Source organism: Ochotona princeps, chromosome 4, assembly GCF_030435755.1.
Source record: "Ochotona princeps isolate mOchPri1 chromosome 4, mOchPri1.hap1, whole genome shotgun sequence".
Classification (NCBI taxonomy): Eukaryota; Metazoa; Chordata; class Mammalia; order Lagomorpha; family Ochotonidae; genus Ochotona; species Ochotona princeps.
In genome coordinates, this window is record NC_080835.1 from 39,050,604 (window position 1) to 39,074,518 (window position 23,915).

The following is a 23,915-nucleotide window of genomic DNA, read 5'->3' on the forward strand; positions in this document are numbered from 1 at the left end:
ATCCTTGGGCTCCTGTACACACATGGGAGACCTGTAAGAAACTCCTGGTTATGGGATTTTGAACAGGCCCAGCTCCAGCCTTTGCAGCCATTTGGGGATTGAGCCAGTGGCCATTTAGAATGGAAGATCTCTCTCTCTCTCTCTCTCTCTCTCTCTCTCTCTCTCTCTCTCACCCTACCTTTCAAATATATAAATAAAATCTTTTAAGAAACGTATTTATTTGAGAAACAGAGAGACAGAATTAGAAAATAGACAGTGCTCTCATTTGCTGGTTCACTCCCTAGATACCTCCAGTGGTTAGAGCTGTGCTCTGCCAAATTAAGAGCTGGGCACTCAGGCCAAGTGTTGCACATGGGTGGTAGGACTCTGATACTTGAACCCTTACCTGCTGCCTTTACAAAGTATACGTTTGTGGTACTCTGGAATTGGCAGAGCTGGAATTCAAATGTAGGCGTTTTGATCTGGGATGCAGGCATCCCAGTTGGCCTCTTAACTACTCAACCAACTGCCTGTCCCATGTTGTCTTCTGGTTCTTGAGGTTTTGATTCATTGTCAGATATCTCCTCTGGTATAGTAGAACACAGAAATATGCAAATGAGTCATGAAAAAAATCATAATTGAAATCTAAAACTCCATTTTTCAGTCTACCATCTATGTCAGAATATCAACCAAAATTGGATAATGCATTTCCCAGTGTACACATAACACAAATATTTCTGTCTGCTGTTTTGTGTAGAGGCATGGCCTTAGAGAGTCCATGAGGAACAAAAACCCTGTTATCTGCTCCTGTCTCCCTGGAGTACAATATTCATTTATTAATACTGATTGAAGTGATACAATTCTATATATTTTATGGCTTTTCTCTTGTTTCTTGAAAAAAAAAAAAGATTTAGTTATGTAGTTTGAAAGACAGTCATAAAGGAAGAGAGATAGAGATCTTCTATTCACTGGGTCACTCCCCAAGTGGCCACTGCAGCCCAGGATGGCCCAGGCCAAAGGTGGGAACTTGGAGCTTACCTGGGTCACCCATGTAAGTACAAGGGTGCAAACAAGGGGCCTGTCTTCTGCTGCTGTGCTAAGCACATTGGTGGGGAGTTGGATCAGAAGTAAAGCATCTGGGGCCTGGCACGGTAGCCTAGCAGTTAAAGTCCTCACCTTGCACACCTGGGATCCCACATGGGCACTGGTTCTAATCCCGGCAGCCCTGCTTCCCATCCAGCTCCCTGCTTGTGGCCTGGGAAAGCAGTCGAGGATGGCCCAATGCCTTGGGACCCTGTACCCGCTTGGGAAACCCAGAAGAGGCTCTGGGCTCCTGGCTTTGGATTGGCTCAGCTCCAGCTGTTGTGGCCACTTAAGGAGTGAATCATCGGCTGGAAGATCTTCCTCTCTGTATCTCCTCTTCTCTGCGTATTTGACTTTCCAATAAAAAAAAGAAAAGAAATCCTAAAAAGAAAAAAAAAGTAAAGCATTTGGAATGTGGACCAGTGCTTGAATGCCATGCCCAGGTCATGGGCAGTGCCAATCCAGTGTGCCACACTGCTGGCCACTTTCTTGTTTCTCATCCTAATAATATCGGGTTGCTGCTTTTGCATGTAGAACTCACTGTATAGTAGAGAATAAGATAATTGTAAAATAGCACATGTAAACTTGAGAGTCAGAGTGGTGAACTCCATAGACCAACTTTTCCTAACTCAGGGGTGGGAAATGTCTGGCCTGCAAACAGTAGATTCTACTCTTGAAGTAGTTTTCTTTGGCTGTTCCAAGGCAACCTCAGGTGGGACTTGAAATTTACAGCAGACTAATTTTTAAGTTGAAATTCTATACAGCCTATGAATGATGTTATAAAGATCTGAATGGTCCTAGTCAGAAAAAAAAAAAAAAAGACTTAGGTCACAGGATATTAAACTAAGCATCCTGTGACCTAAGTCTTAACATTTGCTTCCTTAAAGGTCACATTGAAAGAAGTTACCATGGAAAATTGAGCTCTAGTATGATAAAAATCCAGTTAAAGCTGAGCCAAATTATTTTAATTTAGAAATTTTGAAACCAGTTGCTTCCTCTTTGGAGTAGAACCCTTCATTATTAAAACAGGTAAAAGCAATGCTGCTTGCTCAGAAGCCACAGTCAAGTGTCTGAAGTTATGCCTGCCAGATATGTCTTCTTGCCTGTAATCCCCAGATGGCCTCGGTGTTTGCAGGCAAGGATTTTGAGGACTCATAAATCCACAGTTAGAAGACAGTGGTGTGGGCCTGGAGGTGTGGCCTAGCGGCTAAAGTCCTCGCCCTGAACGCACCGGGATCCCATATGGGTGCCGGTTCTAATCCCGGCTGCTCCACTTCCCATCCAGCCCCCTGCCTGTGGCCTGGGAAGGCAGTCAAGGACAGCCCAAACCTTTGGGACCCTGCACCCGCGTGGGAGACCTGGAGGAAGTTCCTGGCTCCTGACTTTGGATTGGCGCAGCAACAGCTGTTGGGGTCAATTGGGGAGAGAATCATCAGACGCAAGATCTTCCTCTCTGTCTCTCCTCCTCTCTGTATATCTGACTTTCCAATAAAAATGAATAAATCTTTAAAAAAAAAAAGACAGTGATGTAATTGTACGTCCATCTTACCTATAGCATACTATGTATTTGCCCTTTTAACTTTATGAATTACATTTTAAAAACTCAATACTCTGGACCCTGTAGCTCATTTTGTTAATCTTTGTGGCTGTCTTCCCCTTTAGGATACTCTTCTTCTCCTTTTTTTTTTTTTTTTAATATTAATACAGTGATAGAATAGACGGAGTAATTTTTTAAATGATTTATTTTTATTGGAAAGGCAGTTCACAGAGAGAAGGAAATATAGAGAAGGATCTTGCATCTGTGGATTCACTCCCCAAGCAGCCGCAATGGCCAGAGCTGAGCAAATCCGAAGCCAGGAGCCAGGAGCTTCTTCCAGGTCTCCCATGTGGGTTTCAAGGCTTTGGCCTTCCTCCACTGCTTTCCCAGGCCACAAGCAGGGAGCTGGATGGAAAAGGGAGCAGCTGGGACAGTAACTGGCACCCCTATGGGATCCCGGTACATGCTAGGTGAGGATTTTAGCCCCTACGTCATTGTGCCATGCTCTACTGTTTTTCTAACCCTTGGTGTTTTGTACCTTCCCTGTGGAAAAGGTAGGATTGACCGGTGGACAATAGACCTAAAAACTGTGTACTTGAGGAAGAGAATCATCTTTTTATCAGCAGCTGAAACTTGATGAAAGCCCATATCTTGAGCTCAGATTGTTTCTTTTTATTCATCAGATCTGTCTGCCTCTGCTCATTCCAAGGTGGTGATCCTCACAGTCAACTCCTTGGGTAACTCCCAGTCCTACCTCGACGTGGTGCAGAGCAATGTGGATATGTTCAGAGCTCTCGTGCCAGCTCTAGGACATTACAGTCAGCACAGCGTCCTGCTCGTTGCGTCTCAGCCAGGTAACGGCTCTGCTTTAAATTAGCGCATCAGTACTGCGTCTGATGATAGAAGTCCTGAAACGTCAGAGGCTTATAGTGTTCAGTCAAATGGCAGTATGTAATGATTAATACAGTATTTCTTCATTCATTGCAGTATTTCTGTATCAGTTACTTCGTGCAACTGGCATTAACTGCATGGTTCCAATTTATAGATGTTTATGAAACGTAGTATTTTTGGGGGGTTAATGATACCATCTTCAGGGAGAAAATAGTTAATCCCTCAAGAGCAACATGCAGTGACTAAAATGGAAGAGGCTTTGTTGACTCTGAGGTGTCATCAGATGATAGTGGGCTTGTGGGCCTGCCAGAGAGTGTTTTGCATTATGCAGACTGTCTTGGAATTGTTCTGCTTTATTTTAAAAATATTTTTTAAATTTATTTGAATGTCAAAGAGAGAGAGAAGAAAAGACAGAGAAGGATCTTCTGTTGGTTCACTACCCCAGTGGTCACGATGAGTGTGGCCAGGCCTGGCTGCATTACACTGTGAACTTCATCTAGGTTTGCCACCTGGGCAGCAGGGCACCAACAACTTGGGATATTTTCCATTGCCTTGCTAGGTACCTTAGCAGTGAGCTAGATTGAAGTGCAGCAACCAGGGTTCAACCAGTGCTCAGGTGGTATGCTGGCATCACAGAAGGCAGGTTAACCCTCTGCATCACAGTGCTGGCCTTGAAACTGCTTTACTTTGAACAGAAATATTTTCAAAGTGTTACTAAAAGACTGGTGAGTGATTTTTTTTGAATGTTTCAACTCAAAAAAATATTTTATATATCTCACCTATTTTTCTGTAGTAATTAGTTAAGAGACTTTGGCCTTTCTAATTTTGAACATATTTTTGACAAGAAAACATTAGTTGTGTTTTGTTCACAGTCGCATACTATATAATGGTAGGATATGAATCAGTATTTAAATCCTACTTAATAGAGAAATAGAACAAAAATTGTTCCATGAAAAGAAATGAATGTTTTCTGATCTTCTTTGCCCAGTTTTTATACTTGCTTAACTATTCTAGGAAATCATATTCCAATATTAGTGATCTATATTTGAAACAAAGGTCTGTAAAATCTTACTGAAATCTTAATGTTTTTAGTATACGTTAAAATGCCATTCTTGGTGCATTTAGAACCTAAGGGGACTATATAAAAGCTCTAATATGCCTCACCTGCGAAAATACCAAATATTTTGCTTGTTGACTAAGGTAGATATAAATTTTTTTAGATCATTACATTTTCACCTTTTCTACAAAATTTAGTGGAAATCATGGCCTATGTGGCATGGAAGCTGAGTGCATTTCCTGCAAACCGGGTGATTGGAATTGGATGCAATTTGGATTCACAGAGATTACAATATATTATTACAAATGTTTTGCAAGCACAGACTTCAGGCAAAGATGTCTGGGTTATTGGTGAGCAGGGAGAAAACAAAGGTAAGAAGTACGTGTGTGTGTGTGTGTGTGTGGTTATCAATCATCTAAATCACAGTTTTGTTATACCTGGGAACTCCAAAACTGTGATGTTTAGTTGGCTTTTGTTTCACATTTGAGTCATCCATTGGGCCCTGCACTGTGAATAGACTCCTCATATGTATCATTCTGCTCCCTATTACTCTTCTGTTAGTTTGTGTTAGACCAAATCCCCCAAGCCAGTCCATTTCCCCCTTTATATACTTCTCTCACATTGTGAGGCCAGGCTGGTTACATGATAAAAGTGCAGTTTATTCTCTTATTGTGCGTTTTTTATCATTTCCAAAGGTGTGTGAATGTTTACCCCCTACTGTATTAGGTGGCAGTGTGATGTGAAGGAGCATCATACTAATAGAGCACAGCCTCTTCTCTCATCAGACTTAGAGAAACATAAGGAGTGCTTATAAGAAACTTTTAAAAGACTTAGTCTATTTTATTTTATTTCATTTCATTTCATTTTATTGGAAAGTCAGATATACAGAGAGGAAGAGAGACTGAGAGGAAGATCTTCTGTCCAATGATTCACTTTCCAAGTGGCTGCAATGGCCAGAGCTGAGCCGATCCGAAGTTTGGAGCCGGGAGCTTATTTCAGGTCTCCCACACAGGTGCAGGGTCCCAAGGCTTTGGGCTGTTCTCTACTGCTTTCCCAGACCATAAGCAGGGAGCTGGATAGGAATCAAGGATGCTGGGACCAGAATCGGCACCGATATGGGATCCCGGAATGTTCAAGGCGAGGACCTTAGCCACTAGGCTGTCCTGCCAGACCCAAAAAATTGTATAAGGTGTGCAGTACCATATGACTAGTTACCAAACTGAATATGCTGTCCTTGCAGTGCTTACCCGTATATGACTGAGCATTTAATTTAGGTTGACATGACTAGAGGACATTCTGTAAAGGCCTTCATGGAACCAGACCTTGGGAAGACTGAATTTAAACAGATGTCAGAGTAGGAAAGACATTCCAGGAAAGGGAAATCACAAACCGGCAAAGGCACTTAGTTAAGTACAGTACAACATGGTAATGGAATAAAATTTGGAGCTAATTCTTACAGACAAGCCCAGCTAAAATCACATTTTGTGGATCCTTGAATGGCTGACTGATGAGTTAGATTCTTAGACATTAGAGGAATCATGAGAATGATATAAGAATAACTTGGGTGAAATTCACCATTATTCCATCACTTGAAGCCCATTGTGATTGCTTTAATCAGCACGAAGGTACTGTGAGGTGGCACGTGATATATTAAATGATCCTCCTGCCTGTGAAGAGGTGAATGCTTAATTGAAGAATTGGAGGAAGACCATGCATGTTAAAAAGTCAGATAGATGTAAAATGGTTGTGCCATGAAGCAAATCCCATTCTCAGAAACTATTTTCTTGGAGTTAAAGTTTCATATACACTTTAATACTATTTAAACAAAGTGGTAACAGTGATGATGTCTGAATTAGAAGTAACTTTTAAAAGTATATACTTCATGTGTTTTCTAATTTTGTCATGTGGATGTGTAGTATTTACATAATTTTAATAAAAATTTAATAACATTTTAAATCCGCATGAATATGCACTGGTATATAGAAAATTCAGTGCTAACACAAGTCAGGCAATAGGAAAAAACCCTTTAAAAAAACTTACATGTGATTGAGCTGAAATACTTTTCAAGTTCCAAGTGCTGTGTGACACTAAAGAGTAATCAGCAGGATCCTACAAAAGCGTGTTCACCGAGACGTTGCACAGATGTGGTAAAGGAAGGAATGTCTAAGGACGCAGACAACCCAAGAGGCTAACTTTTCTTCACTGTTGTCATTTGAGTTCTGGTCTGTGTTGATCTTTTGCCTGCCTGGTTATTTTGCATACTTCCCACTCAGTTTACCACCTTCCCTTCTCATAAATGCAATAAAAGTTATTATCCAAAGTTTATTATCCAAAGCTAAATATATGCTCTACTTTCCTAAATCATTCATCTCATTTCCTAAATCATCTCTTTGGAAACTTGAAACTTTCAGGGACTTACTCTGACCAAACCATTAAATTCCTTCAGGTGGCACTTAAGAGAAATCAGAATATTGTGCTGATCTTCCTTAATTATAGTCATGAGAAAGCCATCTCATTAGGTGACTATTGTGTTTTGTTGTAGATAGCCATCGGTGCATACAGGGATGGTAAGAATGACCTGCCTAGAGATTATAGCTGTTAGGGTCAGAGAGCCCATAGTCACAGGTCTTTGCCTCAGACCCACCCTACAGCTTTGCTTCTGCCATAGGGACCTTTATGCACTACGTTTCCCTCCCTATAATCTCTCACTCCTGTGTTTCAGCATCTTCAAATATCATCCTGCAAAGTCTAGAGCAAGTCCCCTTTATACTAGGAAGGTTTTTCTGATCATATCACTTCACAGCAGCGGTGGGGGACATCCAGCAGGGGCTATTTACAGCTGACAAAGTCACTGGGTCTGGTCTTGTCAAGGCAACCACAGGTGAGACTTGAAATTCAGTAAGTCTGTAGCAAGCTAAATTTTTGTGATCATTTTGTATGGCCCTTGGCAGCAAAAAGGTTCACTATCCCTGCTCTACAGTGATTTCTTTATTCCGTTCAGCTAAAAGCTACTGTAGTCTATGTGACAGCTAACTTTATATTGTCTCATAAGGTTTCTTCTTTTTGTATTGCTGTTTGTTCTTTTTTTTTTTAGTTTATTTTGTTGTATTGTTGTTGACAATCTTTACATAGTTAATTATGGTTAAAAAAAAAGGTTCAGGGGGTATAGGGAAGTGGTTAATACTATTATGTCCATATTGTTTCCATCATGTATCTGAGGTAAAGGGGGATATTGAGGGAGAAGCCCCACCCGGTTTCCCGCCCTCCCCAAGTCCCGGATGTGGGGCATACTCTGAGATATTTGCTCAAGTGGTTTTAATAGTTCTCCAGTTATGAATCGCTGCAAGTTTCGCTCGATGGGGTCGTCCACTGATTGGTATGGTCCATCATAAAGTCTCCGTTTGCCCCATATTTCACTGCCAACATATAGCTGAGATGAATGATTGACCTGTTCTGTCTTCTGTCTTTTATTGGTTAGAGTTCTGAGTCCAGCAGTTCGATTGGGGAGCTCACCAAAGAAACCTTGAGGTATTCCCAAACCAGATTGTTGTATGTTCTAGCAAGCACAGGGCCCGGCACAGTCCATCACCCTGATCAGCTGGTGGTTTCAATTGCTGGGTTGGTTTTGTTTTCAGTCCTGAGTTGCACTGAAACCAATGGGTGTTGCAGTCCAGCCTGGTTCTGCCCAGCACATACTCGGCCCTTGCATCAACCAGTGGGAGCTGCAGCCTAGTTGGGGCGCTGTTTGTTCTTACCCAATGATTTCTGTGTGTGTACCTCTTCTTTGTCTAAACTGTAATTTTTTTAAAGATTTATTTATTTATTATTTATTTATTTATTTATTTATTTTTGGAAAGCCAGAATACAGAGAGGAGGGGAGACAGAAAGGAAGATCTTCTGTCCGATGATTCACTTCCCAAGTGGCTACAACGGCTGGAGCTGACCCAATCCAAAGGCAGGAACCAGGAGCTTATTCCAGGTTTCCCACATGGTGCAGGGTCCCAAGGCTTTGGTCCATCCTCAACTGCTTTCCCAGACCACAAGCTGGGAGCTGGATGGGAAGCGGGCCTCTGGGATTAGAATCGGTGACTATATTGAATCCTGGCACATGCAAGGCGAGAACTTTAGCCACTAGGCTACCGCACCAGGCCCTAATGTATAAATTTTTTAAAAACATCTATTTATTTGAAAGCCAAAGTTATAGAGAGAGACAGAAGAAGAGATCTATGCTGGCTTATTCCCCAGTGGCTGCAACGGCCAGGGTGGGTTAGGCCAAATCCAGGAGCCAGAGGCTTCTTCCATATGTCTCACATGGGTGCAGGGGCCCAAGTGCTACTGCCTTTCCAGTAACAGTAGAAGGCAACTGTGTCAAAGATGGAGCTGTTGGCACTCAAATTAGTGTCCATGTGGGATGCTGACATTACAGGCTGAGGCTTAGCCAACTACACAACACCAGCCCCTGGTTTACCTTGTATGCCAGATGCTTGGTCTGTTTACTTAAGGGTAGTCACAGTTACATCATCTTCCCAAGTGTTCTATGCCTAGATAGGCATTTATCTAAAGCAGACATCATTCTCCACCTTGCCCTTCCATTTGTTGATAGGACTTAGAAATGTTTTGACTATGCCAGTGGCATGGCATAGTAGGCTATGCCTCTACCTTTGGCACCAGGATCTGAAATGGGCACCAGTTCCAGTCCTTGTAGCTCTACTTCCAACCTAGTTCCCTGCTAATGGCCTGGGAAGGCAGTGGAGGAGGGCCCAATTCCATGGACCATGCATCCATGTGAGAGACCTGGAGGAAGCTTCTAACTTGAGGCTGGCCCAGGCTCTGACAATTGTAGCCATTCAGGGAGTAAACCAGGAGATAGAAGATCTGTCTCGTTCTCTCTCTTTTTCTCTGTAACTCTGCCTTTCAAATAAAAGTAAATCTTTTTTAAAAATTGGCTAGTAACACATAAAGATAAAATTATTTTCAATCATAGAATATCCTGCAATTTATTGAAGCAATCCCCCTAATAAGTTAAAATTTCTAAGGAATTGTTTTATGTATGATATTGAGAGAATAAGAACATTTCAGGATATGGTTTCATGAACACTGTAAAGAAAAGTAAAGATGGTAAGACTTGATAAACATTTCCCCTGCCTTAGCCTAATCTATCAATGTAAAGAAAATAAAAAATAGAATTTATGAGCTTTTCTCAAACAGGAACAATTTTAAACCTAACAAAATGCAGCCCCTGTTTAATTAAATCACACCCCCCCCACAAGTGTAGGAATTTATTTTCAGATATTTATTGAGCACTTGATATGCCTGAGGCATTGTGCTTATTACTGTTGAAACTGTACTGGTGTGTAAAAACCTGACTCTGTGTCAGGAAGCAGAGAGTCTAATATAGGAAATGGCTAGAAGGTGTATGGACTTGCTGCGAGACAGATCTAAGGGCAGTAGGATAAAAGTAGGATAAAATGAATGTGATCATTGTTTTGTGCTCCCAAAGGGAACTAGAGATAATAGGATGTAGGTGCACGCAAATTGTGATTACTTAAATAAAAGGTTATGAAATATTTGACACATAATGCATATGCAAACAATAAAACATAACAGAGGAAACACTCATGGATCTCCCTTGCCGTTATCAATGGCACTGAAACCAAATATGTGCTTCTTGTGGGTTCTCCACGTCTGCCATCTAGAGGTACCATCTGATCCCTTACCTTGACCTAGAAAGTCAGAAATGGAGTAGGAGCTCCCTCTGCTGGTTTCATGTATTGACAGCAACTAGTTATATTTTTGCATGCCATCATCACAGTAGTAGATAGCAATTTTAATTTTTATTGAGTGCCTACTTTGAGTATTAACTGCCTTATACGTCTGATTTGAATTCTACAAACAACCTGTGAAGGTGTTGGTTTTTCAAATTAATGGATGAGGAAGCTTTAGACTCAATGAGGTTAAGTAATTTGCACATGGATACATCCCTAGTATGCACAGAAACCTGGTCTGGCTCTACAACTCTGCCCTTTCTTATATAACTTATCTAAAGACCTTAGTTCATTAACTGACAGATGGTAGTTATCATTACAGTGAATGGCAAGACAGGGATGAGTATAAAATTGACAAAAGAACACGTAAAACTACACTTTGAAGTAAAACAACTTGGCATTTGGAAACATTTCCAAGAATAGCAGCTATCGCGTTCTGGTCAGGATACAGTTGTAGTCTCCCTTGGCACAAGTGTGGACTGGGACAAGACGCACCAGGCCGGGCTAGACTCCAACACCTTCTGGTGTTCTGGAGGACCAGGGTAGATGTGGGACAGACTAGGCAAGGTCTCAATCCCCAACTGAGCCATGTATGAGCTATATGTGGGTATGGACGAGCCGTGACTGGGCTGAAACATCCAACAGCAAGAACCAGAATGGGTTGAAGGCCAAAAGCCACTGTTCCTGCTAGGACAGGAGGTGAACTGAGTAGGGCTGGCTCATGGACCCACTGGTATGTGCAAAATCTGGCATTGGGAGGGGTTCTGATGGAGGAGCCTGGGCAACTCCTCTGGCAGGACACAGACCCTGCAGGTAAGCGCAAGAAGCACGGAGGCAAACAGCCCAGAAGAGGTCATGGAAAGTGTCCCACTGGCATACATTTGGCATGGGTCGGGGGCAGACCAGGCTGAATCAGTTCACGTCATCCACTGGCAAATCCGAGCACCAGAACAGAGTGTGGGTCGAGCCAGGTTCGGTCACGACAAAAGCAATGCACAACACGGAATGCCAAGGTGAGGTTGCCTGTGCTGGATGTGCCTGTGCCGGATGTGACCACAGCACCCAACCAGCACACGTGAGATCCAGGAAGGGAGGGGACAGAGCCGGCAGGGGAATAAAGGGTGGTTCCCTTGCTGAACAGCTACTCCCACTGGAGAGCATGAGCTGGGATGGGAGCAGACCAGACTAAGCAGGGCTACAACACCTGTGGGCCTCATGTGGCCCAGATCAGGGAAAAACCAGGCTGGGCAGATTATTCCTACTGGTGCAAACAAAATTAGAGTGGGTGAGGGTTGTTTGGGTTTAGTCACAGCATCAGCTGGCAGAAGCTGGCACTGGGGGCTAGTTCTGTCAAGTTAAACCACAGAACCACCTGGAGAGTGCATGATCTGGGAGTGGGAGTGGCCTGGGAGGGAAATAGTGGGCTCCTCCCTCTTGGGTTACCACCACCCACTGGAGGGCATGAAAACTAGGACAGGGGCTGGGGTGGCTAGACAGACACCCAACAACATCCGTGACGGCTGGCTAGTTGAGCTGGTTAGATGGAACAAGGTTTTAATACCCATTGACATGTGTGAGAGCAGAAGGGGATGTGGGACAGACTGGACTAGTCTGCTGCATATAATGGCAAACCAGGGTAGGGGGCGGGCCTGGTGGGGGTTATTGTGGGTCGCTCCGACTAGGCTGCAACTCCCACTGGTTTATGTGAGGGCTGAGTATGTGCTAGGCAGAACCAGGCTGGACTGCAAACACCCATTGGTTCCAGTGGAAGACAGGGCTGGAAACAGAACCAACCCAGCAATTGCAACCACCAGCTAATCGGGGCAATGGACTGTGTCGGGCCCTGTACTTGCTAGTACTTAACAAGAATGTGGTCTGGGAACACCTCAGAGTTTCTTTGGGCATCCCCCCAATCGAGCTTCCGGACTTAGAACTCTAACCATCAAAAGACAGAGGACAGAACAAGTCAATCAACCACCTCAGCTATATGTTAGCAATGAAAATATTGGGCAAACAGAGACTCTATGATGGACTATGTCAATCATTGGATTCTCCAACGACCTCATCGTGCTTGGAGTGGTGAGAGTGGCAGCAATTCAGAACTGTTGAACTATCAAAACCACTTGAGCAAGACCCTTGGAGCATGCCCCACATCTGGGACCTGGGGTGGGTGGGAGACTGGGTGGGGCTTCTCCCTTAAAATCCCCTTTTACATCAGATATATTAAGGAAACAATATGGAACTAATTGTTTTGCCCATCTTCCTGTAGTGCTTGAACCTTTTTACCCTAATTATGTCAAGATTGTCAAAAATTAATTAATTAATTAATTTTTTAAAAAGAATAGCAGCTATCTAAGTAAAATCATTCTCTTCAGTGTTTCAAAGACAAATGACAGTGCCAGCCTGGAAAGGAATCACATGAGACAAGACATTTAGTGTCTATTTCCCACTCTGCTCCCTAGTTTCTTTTTCTGCCATTCTGTTCTCATTTTGTGTCCATCAGATGGCCAACTTTCCTGCGTGGTACACAGTGCACTTCCGTGCCTCTCTGCATGTGCACTCCCCACTTCCTGTGCCTGAATACTCAATCCCTTAGCAATTTTCTGCGTACCCTGTGACTCTCACCTGTCCCATGAAGCCTTCTTTAATTCTCCAGGTTAATAAGCTCAGGTACCTATTTTAGTCGTTATTGTACACTCATAATTGTATTTGTTAGATTATCAAACTATGTTCTATTGCCTGGCTGTTCACCCTGCTAGTGTGTCAACTTGCTTTGCAATGGCCTCAGTAAATGTGTTTTGAAATGAATAGTTGATCTTGATACCACCTTTTCATAACCAAAGGTTATTTGTTTTCTGCTAAATTAGATGGTTCTAGATGCAATAATTAAGTCAGATATAAACTTCAAATAACTCAAGTGATGTTTCAGGAATCCAAGGACTGGACCTCAGAATACAGGGTTGGATCATCTACTCTGAGCACAGAGGTGCATGCTGTATATAATGGAAAAGAGCTGCCCTGTGGACATTTTTCATTAAATTTGGGGGGCTTGTTCCTGAGTGGAATAGAAGATCAAGACTGACCAAGTACACATTTCATATGACTACTTACACTGGGATGCATATATGTAGAAAGTTTGGAGGTCTGGGCATAAACAAAAAATAATTAAGTCCATCTAAACTTCCTTGACAATTCTAATGACTGTGTTATAAGCATATTTGAACTGGTGAAACTGTATGAACATTGTTTCATAATGTAATCAGGACTCAGAGGAAATATAAAGAATTTGAGATTTTGTCTATAGTGGCAGCAGTAATCATAATTTTTAGATTTTCTTCTTCCTTTGTGAATCTTATATCTCCCTTGCTACTTCAAATCCTCTTTCAAGGTCTATAAATACTACATTTTAGTTGGTAGTCATTACTCCTTCAATGTTTTACTTTTATTATGAACATACCAGAATATAACAAAAAATTTTTTTCTGAAGATTTTATTTATTTTTTACAAAGTCAGATATACAGAGAGAAGGAGAGACAGGAAGATCTTCCCTCCAATGATTCAATCCCCAAGTGAGCGCAACGGCCAGTGCTGTGCCGATCCGAAGCCAGGAGCCAGGAACCCCCTCCAGGTCTCCCACGTGGGTGCAGGGTCCCAAGGCTTTGGGCCGTTCTTCACTGCTTTCCCAAGCCACAAGCAGGGCGCTGGATGGGAAGAGGAGCTGCCGGGATTAGAACCAGCGCCCATATGGGATCCCGGTGGGTTCAAGGCAAAGACTTTAGCCGCTAGGCCATGCCGCCGGACCCTACATGGATTACTTCTTTAAAATTTTTGTGGGCCTGGCACAGTGGCCTAGCAGCTAAAGTCCTCACCTTGAATGAACTGGGATCCCATATGGATGCCGGTTCTAATCCCAGCAGCTCCACTTCCCATCCAGCTCCCTGCTTGTGGCCTGGGAAAGCAGTTGAGGATGGCCCAAAGCTTTGGGACCCTGCACCCGTGTGGGAGACCCGGAAGAGGTTCCTGGTTCCTGGCTTCGGATTGGCACGCACCGGCCATTGCGGCTCACTTGGGGAGTGAATCATCGATGGAAGATCTTCCTCTCTGTCTCTCCTCCTCTCTGTATATACACCTTTCCAATAAAAATAAATAAATCTTAAAAAAAAAAAAGTAATCCATGTAAAATCCTGAGTAAATTTTTTTAAATTCTTTAATACGTCCACGTGTATTTATATTTTTTCATATAACTACTTTTACCTTTTATTTACAAAAAAAAAATCTTAAACTCTTCCAGGTTTTCCATTTAACTGTTAATATTTTCCTCTTTGCTATTAAATAGGCTTGAAGGATTGTGTGTGTGTGTGTGTTCTGTTTTTTTCTGAATACTCAACACTATGGTAAAGAATAAACATAAGGGAACACAAAAGAAGAATACATGTCCCTGGGATCTTTCTCTTCTGAAAACCCCCTCCTGTTACTGTAGCAGGAGGCTTCTTTCTTTAAGATCTTTAATAAATCTTGCTTTGCTCGCTTAAAAAAAAGTCCCTGCACTGTAGCAGCTTATATTTCAGCATGAGGAAGAAAAGCATCTAGAAATATATTGTGTTCCTTGTTCCTGACATATCACTGAATGGTCAAATATGAAATGCAGTTTAAGATTTATTTTTGGGCCTGGTGTGGTGGCCTAGCAGCTGGGGTCCTCGCCTTGGACATGCCGGGATCCCATTTGGGTGCCGGTTCTAATCCCAGCAGCTCCACTTCCCATCCAGCTCCCTGCTTGTGGCCTGGGAAAGCAGTCGAGGACGGCCCAATGCCTTGGGACCCTGCACCTGCGTGGGAGACCTGGAGGGGGTTCCTGGCTCCTGGCTTTGGATCGGCACAGCAGTGGTCATTGCGCTCACTTGGGGAGTGAATCATCGACGGAAGATCTTCCTCTCTGTCTCTCCTCCTCCCTGTATATCTGACTTTGTAAAAAATAAATAAATCTTTAAAAAAAAAAAAAGATTTGAAAGGCAGTGACAAAGAGAAGGAGAGAAAACTAAAGGGGAGAAAGAGATCTTCCGTTTGCTGGTTTCCTCCTCAAATGGCTGGGAGCTGAAGTGATACTAAGCCAGGAGGCAAGGGCTTCCTCTGGGCCTCTCATGTGGGTGCAGGGGCCTAAGGATTTAGGCCATCCTCTACTGCTTTCCCTCGCCATAAGCAGGAAGCTGGATCAGAAGTGGAGCACCTAGGACATGAACCAGTGTACATATGGGAAGCCAGCACTGCAGACAGAGGCCCAGATTACTAAACCACAGTGCCAGTCACTTAGGTAATCTTATATTCCCAAATATATTATTCTGTTTTGCCTACCCAAATACAAATTTGTACCAAAAATTGTCTTGACTCATGAGAAACAGGTGAAAATTGAAATGTCCTCAAAGTATTACTGACAATTTCAAATTTAATGTTGAAGTGGATGGAAACATTCAGTGTGTGTATGTATGTGCACTTACAGCTTTGCATATTTGAATTGTTTCTACAAATGTTAAAGAAATGAGTAGTAAAAAAAAAAAAAAAGATGCTCTGAGAGAAAATAGGATTTGGTCTCCCTAACAGCTGTGGAAATTCTAGCCCAATATAGAAGAGTACCAAATTATTCCACACATGATGGAAGACATGAGTCCCAGTACAGTTCTGAGCTGAATAGATGTCAAGTGCTTACAGCATCTGAAAGCCAGTTGTATGCAGCCTGCTGAGGAAAGCAAGCCTTCTACTTGCACTGCAAAGTGGCCCTTGTAGAACTGTTATTGATGAGAGAGAACAGGAAAAGAGGCTACAAATAGACCTTAGGGATCATGGTTTGTTTTTGTTTTTGTTTGGGGGGGGGGATTGTAGTTCAAAGACTTTTTTCATCCCACATTCAGTGCCATAAGTGGAAGAAAAAAAAATTAAAGAAAAACTTGATGGAAGGAGGAGACATTTTTATGTAAAGATTAATACGGGCACCCATGGTTGCAAACTATCATTTATGATACCTTACTCTCTTAAGAGTTGTTGACAAAAATATAAATTCTTCATTTTATTTTTAGTGCCTATGTGGAGTGGCCAAGAAGCAGTGAGTCCTAACTCTCAGGTGCAACTGTGCAACAGGTAACACTGACTAGGCTTGCATTTATCTGATGGGCATGTACTTCTTAACTAAAAGAACAGCTGTTGATACATTACGTACTTAGGAGGCGTCTGTAAGCAAAACTAGCTGATAAAGTGCACAGTAGTAGTAGTACTTTGTATTTTTTATTCCTTATCTGAAAGCCAGTCTAAGAGTGCTTTGCAAACTGTTGGATAATGCTTGACATGTGAAGAGCAGAACGTGGTCCCTATTTGTAGACAGAGATTTTCTGGTGCTATATCTAGGTATCTGAGGATGGTAAGAATTTTTTTAAGATGGAAGAGCGTTTGCCCATATTGCCTAAAAGTGAATGTGCCTTCACAGGTAAGTGCTTTTGGAAATCAGTCTGAACGGATGACAGAGTGCAGGTCCCTGTGTCTTTGACTTTCCTTGGAGGCCGTCTAGGGATTTGTGCCCCAGAGGCTCAACTCCACATACCATGTATTTTCATGCCTTTTATCACTTTGTCATAATAACAGATTTTTCCTGATGTCTGAGTGGTGGTGATTTTTAGCTTCTTACATTTTTAGTTTATACTTTTAGAATGTAAGAACTGGAAAGAATGTTCTCTTGTTGAGAAGAGTGGTATATAATGTAGCTCATGCTGATATATTCTCAGATTTTTTTAAAAGGAATACATTTAAATATTTTATGTCTTTTTCATTCTTTACAAAAAGCATATGTGCTTATGAAACTGCAAATACTGAAAATATAAAGTGGAAAAGAGCGAGCTAAGGTAATTAATCTTACAGGGATAAACACTGGTGACAGTGAAGTGTCTACATGTCCTTTTTTTTTAGGGATTCTATAAACATACTACCATCATTTTAAAAATTATTTTTAATTTTTAATTATTTTTAATGTTTATGCTATTCATAACATCTTGCAGTTTGAGTCATTTTGTTTATGAGTGATGCTGGAAATCCTTCCATATTATACATGTAAATCTACCCTTTCCTTCATAAGTGCTGTATAGTACTGCATTTGGTGTTTGTTTATGTAACAAGGCCTCTTCTGCTCAATTGTTTCCGAATAGACCAGGCATGATTTTGTGCAAATGCTTGTACACTTGAGCATACTACTGTAAGATAAAGTTCATGGAAGGGGAATTTCTAGATCAGATGCTGCCAGTTTCCTTAGAGGCTAGATTATTTTATATTCACAATAGTAGTTTAGGAATTCACATTCAGTTATGTATTAATGGCTGTGAGCATCTTTTTATATTATTAGGTCACCTGTCATTTTTCACTGTAACCACCTGACATCTTAAGAAAAAAAAATTCATTAGATTATAGGTTTTCCTAACAAATGCCATGTAATTCTTTCTTGTATTGCAAAAATACCTAGTTAATACCTTAAACAGAATCAAGTGTGCATATTTTGTGCATTTTTCTGAAGGTTTTGTTATTGTTTTTGTTTCTGTTTTTAATCTAGAGCCATGGAACTGTTAAGGGTAAAAGGCCAAAGATCTTGGTCTGTGGGACTGTCAGTGGCTGACCTGGTTGACAGTATTGTAAATGATAAAAAGAAAGTGCATTCCGTATCAATTCTAGCAAAGGTAACTGGTACTTCCATTCTCTTCTCATATTTTAAGCTTTCATATTAACAATACGAAATGAGTAAAATCGTTGACACAGTAACCCTGACGTCCTCAGTGTCACCAGCTTTTATGGTAACGTATGGGAAGTTTCAGTTGCAGCTGAGCCCTGTCGTTGTCAGTTATGTGAATCCGGACATTTACCGAGTTGCCCTCTCACCCTCGTGCAACTTACGGAAATCCCCAACAAGTTTTTATACAGTCCATAAACTTCTTCCCATGATCACTTATCCAACAGTGCAATCACCCCAAAATGAGGTGCAGAGCAGCCTCAGTTGGTCATCAGTCTGCTTCTCCTCTTGACTGAAAGCATAAATTCTCTACAGCTCAGATGTGGCACAAATGCTTACTCACAATTTCCTGAAGATTCAGGAATGCTATGGGGAAAATATACTATAAGAAGAAAACCCTAGAAGAGGTTTCTGTATTTGCACACAGCCTGATGCCCCTCCCCTGGGAATCCACTCTGACCATCTTTTTCTTCAGCCCCCAACCTTCTACCTGTGTTACAAGGGGGCAAGCTTATCTACCCATAAAGAAGATGTCTTGGATGAAGTTCTTCATATCTCTCAGAAATTTTCTGAAACAGTGATTTGAGTTTAGAGAACAAATGAGCAAAACATTGAAAGTTCAACTGATGTCATTTGCATTAGAACTAGAAAAGGAAAATATGTATTTCATAATATTAACTTTTTTGGAGTAATTCAGCTGTTTGTGGTTTTTTTTATAGGGACATTATAATATAAATAATGAGGTGTTTTTAAGTTTGCCTTGCATCCTTGGAACCAGTGGAGCATGTGAAGTCATTAAAAGCACAATGACAGAAAACACAGTGACTGAAAAACTCAAGAGCAGTGTGTCTTCAATCCATGATCTCCAAAAACAGCTAAAATTCTGACTCTCACATGTAATTATCTGTAAAGAAAGATCATGTAATTTTGCCAACACAGTTGACAATGAGGTTGAAAACATCCGTATCTTACTACTTATTGGTACAAACTGCTTGGTTAAGGTAGATGGTTTCTTGAATAACTAATTTGAATCCTTAAGGAGTCATTAAGGAGGGATTTTCTAATTTTCTTCATGGTTCTTGAGATAATCTACTCTTTTAAACCTGTAGCAGAAATGAACATTCATTAGCAATGAGTGTCGTTTTCAATTGTATCCTAAACTCAAACTAATTTACTATGGAAGTATTTTGAAAGTAATACTTTTTTAAAAAGATTATTCTTTGGCATTTGTAATAAACATTAATAGATGTGTAAGTTATACATTCAGAAGACACACCTTTCAAGGTAGTAGTGTTTCCTTTGCAACTTACTGCTGCTGGTAATGATAAAGCATCTTCTTTGAATGTATTAGCTATCAAATACTGGGAAAGAATTTTACATGCACTTTAAAATAGTGAAAGGGAAAGCAAACATTCTTAATATATAAATAACATAGAACATATGTTATATATGTATAACATCTAACCTCTTCCTGGACTATATAAGCTCTCCAATGTCTCATAAACTCATTATGGTATTGGTAGAGCCATATAGAGATGTGTGGTTTTTAGTGGAAATAAATGATGAATGAAAGCCAAGTTACTTTAAATATAGAATATAAGGCATTCATAAAAACCACTGGGTTTAAGAGAGAGTGGTTGGGTATTCTAATTGTTCTGAGAGACTCCTTTAAAAAAAAAAAAAGATTCATTGTATATAAGCTTTGGTGATGGGTCAGTAGCAATATTTTTATATGTGAAGGGTAGCATGTTATTACTGTTGTGTCACACAACTCTAGTTATAACTGACTCTAACAGCTAACATCAATACTTCCTATATGCCATGCAGTTTGATGAGCACTTTGTTTTATCAGATATTTATAATAATCCACTGAGGTGAAGAATGTTATTATCATTTTACAGAAGAAACAGGCTTGGTGAGTGCCCAAAATCTCCTGACAATTGAGGGTACTTTCCATACAACTTCTACTTTTTCTAGATGCCAAAAAGGGGAAAAGAAAGGCCTAACCATCAAAATGGTTCTCACAAGACCTTAAAGCTGGGATTGTGTAAATTAAAGAAGTAATATTTCCATTGTCATGTAGTTTACTTTAAAATTTGTTTTTATTTTAGAAGCATTATTTTCCTGGCTTCCCAGACCTATCCTTAGCACACAGCAGAAGGTTGTATTTCTTGAGTAGGTGTTTATTTAATCATTCAGTTAGTTCCAGAAGCCTGCTATTACCAGGTACTAATGGGAAACATGCCTGGACTACAAACAAGTCCTCATGGTCCTTACAATCAAGTATAGGAAGCATAGTAATCCAATCTCACAAATAAATACACAATTGCAAATTAGTGAGAACTGTGAAAAAGCTCAAGGTTTTGGGTTTTTCAGAAGATTTATTTATTTATTTGAAAAGCAGAATAACAGATAATGCAGAGACAGATGAGAAATCTTCCCTCTTCTGGGTCAGTCCCTTAATGGCAGGGCTGGGGCAGGCTGAAGCCAGTAGCCAGGAATTTTGTCTGGTACTCAAGTTCCTGACCCTCAAACACTCCACCCTGGCACATCAGCAGTAATGGACTGATGGTACGCAGTAGCCTGGACTCAGTCAGCACTCTGACACGGGTTAACGCATGTCCTGAGATGGCTGCACCCACTGTGCCACAGGTTCACATGAGTCCAAGGTGTTTGAGAACCATATATCAGGTGAATCCAAACCTCACCAACCAAATAGGAGCCAGATGATTTATAAAGGTAGACATGTCACAGGTAGAGAATATTCCATCTATGCTGACCTAGTACAATAACAAATACATACAGTGATGAACTTCAGACATAGGAGTAAAATTCAGTATCCCAAGTTTAAGTTTAAAGTATTTCATGTACTTGGAAAGCTATCCACCAGAGTTAACTGAAGAAGAACCTTGGCCATTTCACTTGATCTTAGCCAAAAGGCCAAGAAGCGATAACCTTGGCCATTTCAATACACATATTGTGTTGGTGTTACTCTGAGAATGTATTCTCACCATCCTTTAGTTTGAAACAGGAAAATATAACTCAAAACAAATTTCTTTTGATTTTTAAACTGCTTTTTCCAACAGCTGTTATCTCATAGACCTTGAACAGTAATCTATCCAACTGCAAAATCTTAGAACAAGTTACTATGAATTCACTATATTTATTTCGTGACTGTTGAGGATTAGCAGTCATGCTGTTTCATGAACCAAGAAGCAGGACTGCCCCCATCAGCACCACCTCACTGTGACATCCACAATGCTGCTGCTCGTGCTTATTTTTCTAAAATCATGCAGTACCTCTTGGTATTTTTAGTGGGGCTTGGAATAAAATGCTCTTTTATATTGTAGCAAAAAAATACATATTTTATTCCCAATTTATGCTATGAGTCCTTATCTGTCAAGCAAAATGAATAAAATAAACACTTTTTAAATCACAAAGTGATGCCTGATTTATTAAGTTTATTCAGAGTAAGAAAATTTTTTTTTATAGTTTCACACAGCACTCAGGAAGCTTAATCATTACAAATGCATTAAGTATAAAATGAAGAAACGAGATGTCATACATTGCTTTCAAATTTTTAAAAACTGTTAGCAAGAAGATTTATAGACAGTGTATTACTTGGTGCTCTTCTAATCCTTATAAATGGAGTTGCTATTACTCGGGATACTCCTGAGCAAGCTGTGGTTTTAAGAGCAGTCTGCAGTCGTGTGTATGTGAGTGACATCAAGAGCAGATGCATTGGATAGACTGACCTGTAGTTTGGTTTGACCAGAGCTGTATGCCTAACACACACAGTCATCCTGTTGGTATAGTGTGTGTGTGTGTGTGTGTGTGTGTGTGTGTGTGTTTACACACACAGGGTTCGTAATGATGTTTCCACATGCTTTGCATTGGGTCATCTTTGTGTATGTGCTATCTTAGATGCCAGCTTCCAAGTGAGTCAATACCATAGCCTTATTATCGTTCTTCACATCATCCAACCCAAGGTTTACAGTGACCCTGGTTAAAAAAAAAAAAAAAAAAAAAAAACTGGCAGTGATGTGGAATAATAACTAACATGAATTCTCATGATGAACTTCTGTGAGAAATAGAAACTCAGTTGAGGGCTGGACTTTATTTGGGGGCTGGACAAGTAATGAGGATGTGAGGAGAAGGCTGCCCTCAAAGTCTCGGTGGACAGGCTATCTACAAACGCAGTGCAAGGTAGAAAGCTGCTATGTTGCCATTTATATCTGGGCACACTGAAGTCGTGGAGAAGAAACTGCTTTCAGGCTTCCTGAAAAAGGCAGGTTCCATGCTTTGCCTTTGTGAATGTGGTATGAAGGACTTTTAAGCTCAGGGTGGAGGTAGGGTGTGATTCACTTGCTGATTAAAAGAAACCTTGGGCATCATTTAATGCAAATCTTTTTGAGCTAGGGGAAAACTTCGTCCCAGCTAGTAGTGCACTGTTTACTATGGTCACCAGGGCGTCAGTGCGGGCACAGTTCTCTGCAGCCCAGTCCCACTGGATGAGTCACTCATTAGGGCTCATTCGCATGCCAGTGGTGCTGCTTGCCCGCCCTGCACCTGCTTCCCTAAGACTCAAAAAATACCTACCACACTTACCCCGGCCCAGAGTTTCCACCCTCGGGACAGGGTCGTATCGTCTGTGGAATCCGACTAAGGGATACCAGGGCTAGGTTGAACGGAACCCAGCCGGCCTGGGGCTACAAGCCCGCAGGGAGGTCACCATTCTCCGCAAGATCGCGTCCACACTTCTCCGCAGGACGGCGGCCTCGGAAGTGACGTCTGGGAAGCGGAAGTGCTTGGTGGTGCTGACTTCCTGTTATTAGAGGCGCGGGTAGGGGGCTGGCCGCCGGGTTCGTGATTGTCTGGGGCCACCTGGGGCAGCCCCGGAGCGGCTGACCCTCTCTGCCTGCGGGGACGGGAGTCGCTGGGTGGCAGTCATGGCGGTGTCGGAGAGCCAGCTCAAGAAAATGGTGTCCAAGGTGAGGCCCGACGCGCTCCCGCTCCTCCCTCTGTACCCGGTCCGAACCCGCCGGTCCTGTCCGGCCCAGCGAGCCTCCCGAGCGGCCCGAGGTCCCCGCGCCGCCCTCGGCCGCCGGCCTGGCCCGGGGCCCCGAGCGCTTGTCGCCTTCGCTGCCCGGGTCCCTAGGCCGGGAAGGGGCCGGGGGAGCGGCCGTCAACAAAGGCGGGGACCTGCCACCTGCAGCCAGCCCCGCTCCGTGCCCCACACGCCAGTTTCTGGACCCAAGGCAGCCCTCCCGCAGTCCTGCAGAACTCGAGAGTGGGGGGTCCGCTAGGTGTTGGCCCCCAGAGATGCTGGCCTTCTCAGTTCTGCATCCCCACGCGCTCAATACCAGCAGCGCGGGCTGCTTCGGCTTAATTAATTAGAAACTCCCGAGGAGCCTGCGCTCCCTTACCCCGAGTGAAGTGAATAGAATAACGTTACCGTTTTGCGAATTTGCTGGAAGTTTCATCTGTTAGTCATTAGGCTCTGCTTCTTACAGGGCGTAAAATTTATTAACTTGGAACTTAATTTACGGACCGCACAGCTTGTATTTTAAAGTCGTGATTTGTTTTGTTAACCCTTTGTAATGTGACACCTGACACCAACATAGAATAGTTTTTACTTTGTTTTCCTGTAGTTTATTAGAGATCATTGAAGATACGTGTACTCAGTGGTTGAGAATTAATTCTTGGATTAAAAGAAGTAGATACTTGGTCAAGCAAGAATGGAAATGGTTTGTTGTAGTGAAATGTACTTAGGGGTAAAACCTTGCTTTAAAATGGCTCTTTTCTAGTAAAACTCGTCCTCTTCTTGACTGAAGGCAGATTGCCTCT

At 41.9% G+C, this 23,915-nt stretch overlaps 2 protein-coding genes across 3 annotated transcripts in view; both read left to right on the forward strand.

Annotated features, from left to right (window-relative positions):
- UEVLD (UEV and lactate/malate dehyrogenase domains) overlaps positions 1-19,673 on the forward strand; it is a 46,137-nt gene extending 26,464 nt beyond the window's left edge. The window contains exons 8-12 of one of the 2 annotated variants that reach the window (XM_012929401.3): positions 3,283-3,453; positions 4,745-4,918; positions 16,381-16,441; positions 17,895-18,018; positions 18,788-19,673. In XM_012929401.3, coding sequence (XP_012784855.2) covers positions 3,283-3,453; positions 4,745-4,918; positions 16,381-16,441; positions 17,895-18,018; positions 18,788-18,955 — 698 coding nt within the window. In that variant the 3' untranslated portion in view covers positions 18,956-19,673. Of the gene's footprint in view, positions 1-3,282; positions 3,454-4,744; positions 4,919-16,380; positions 16,442-17,894; positions 18,019-18,787 lie in introns of those variants that run through there. The other variant, XR_009245309.1, reaches the window with a different exon arrangement.
- A 3,194-nt stretch (positions 19,674-22,867) lies between these two features.
- Positions 22,868-23,915, forward strand: part of TSG101 (tumor susceptibility 101) — a 35,674-nt gene continuing 34,626 nt past the window's right edge. The window contains exon 1 of the mRNA XM_058663269.1: positions 22,868-23,059. Within this exon, the coding sequence (XP_058519252.1) occupies positions 23,018-23,059 (42 nt within the window). The 5' untranslated portion in view covers positions 22,868-23,017. The remainder of the gene's footprint in view (positions 23,060-23,915) is intronic.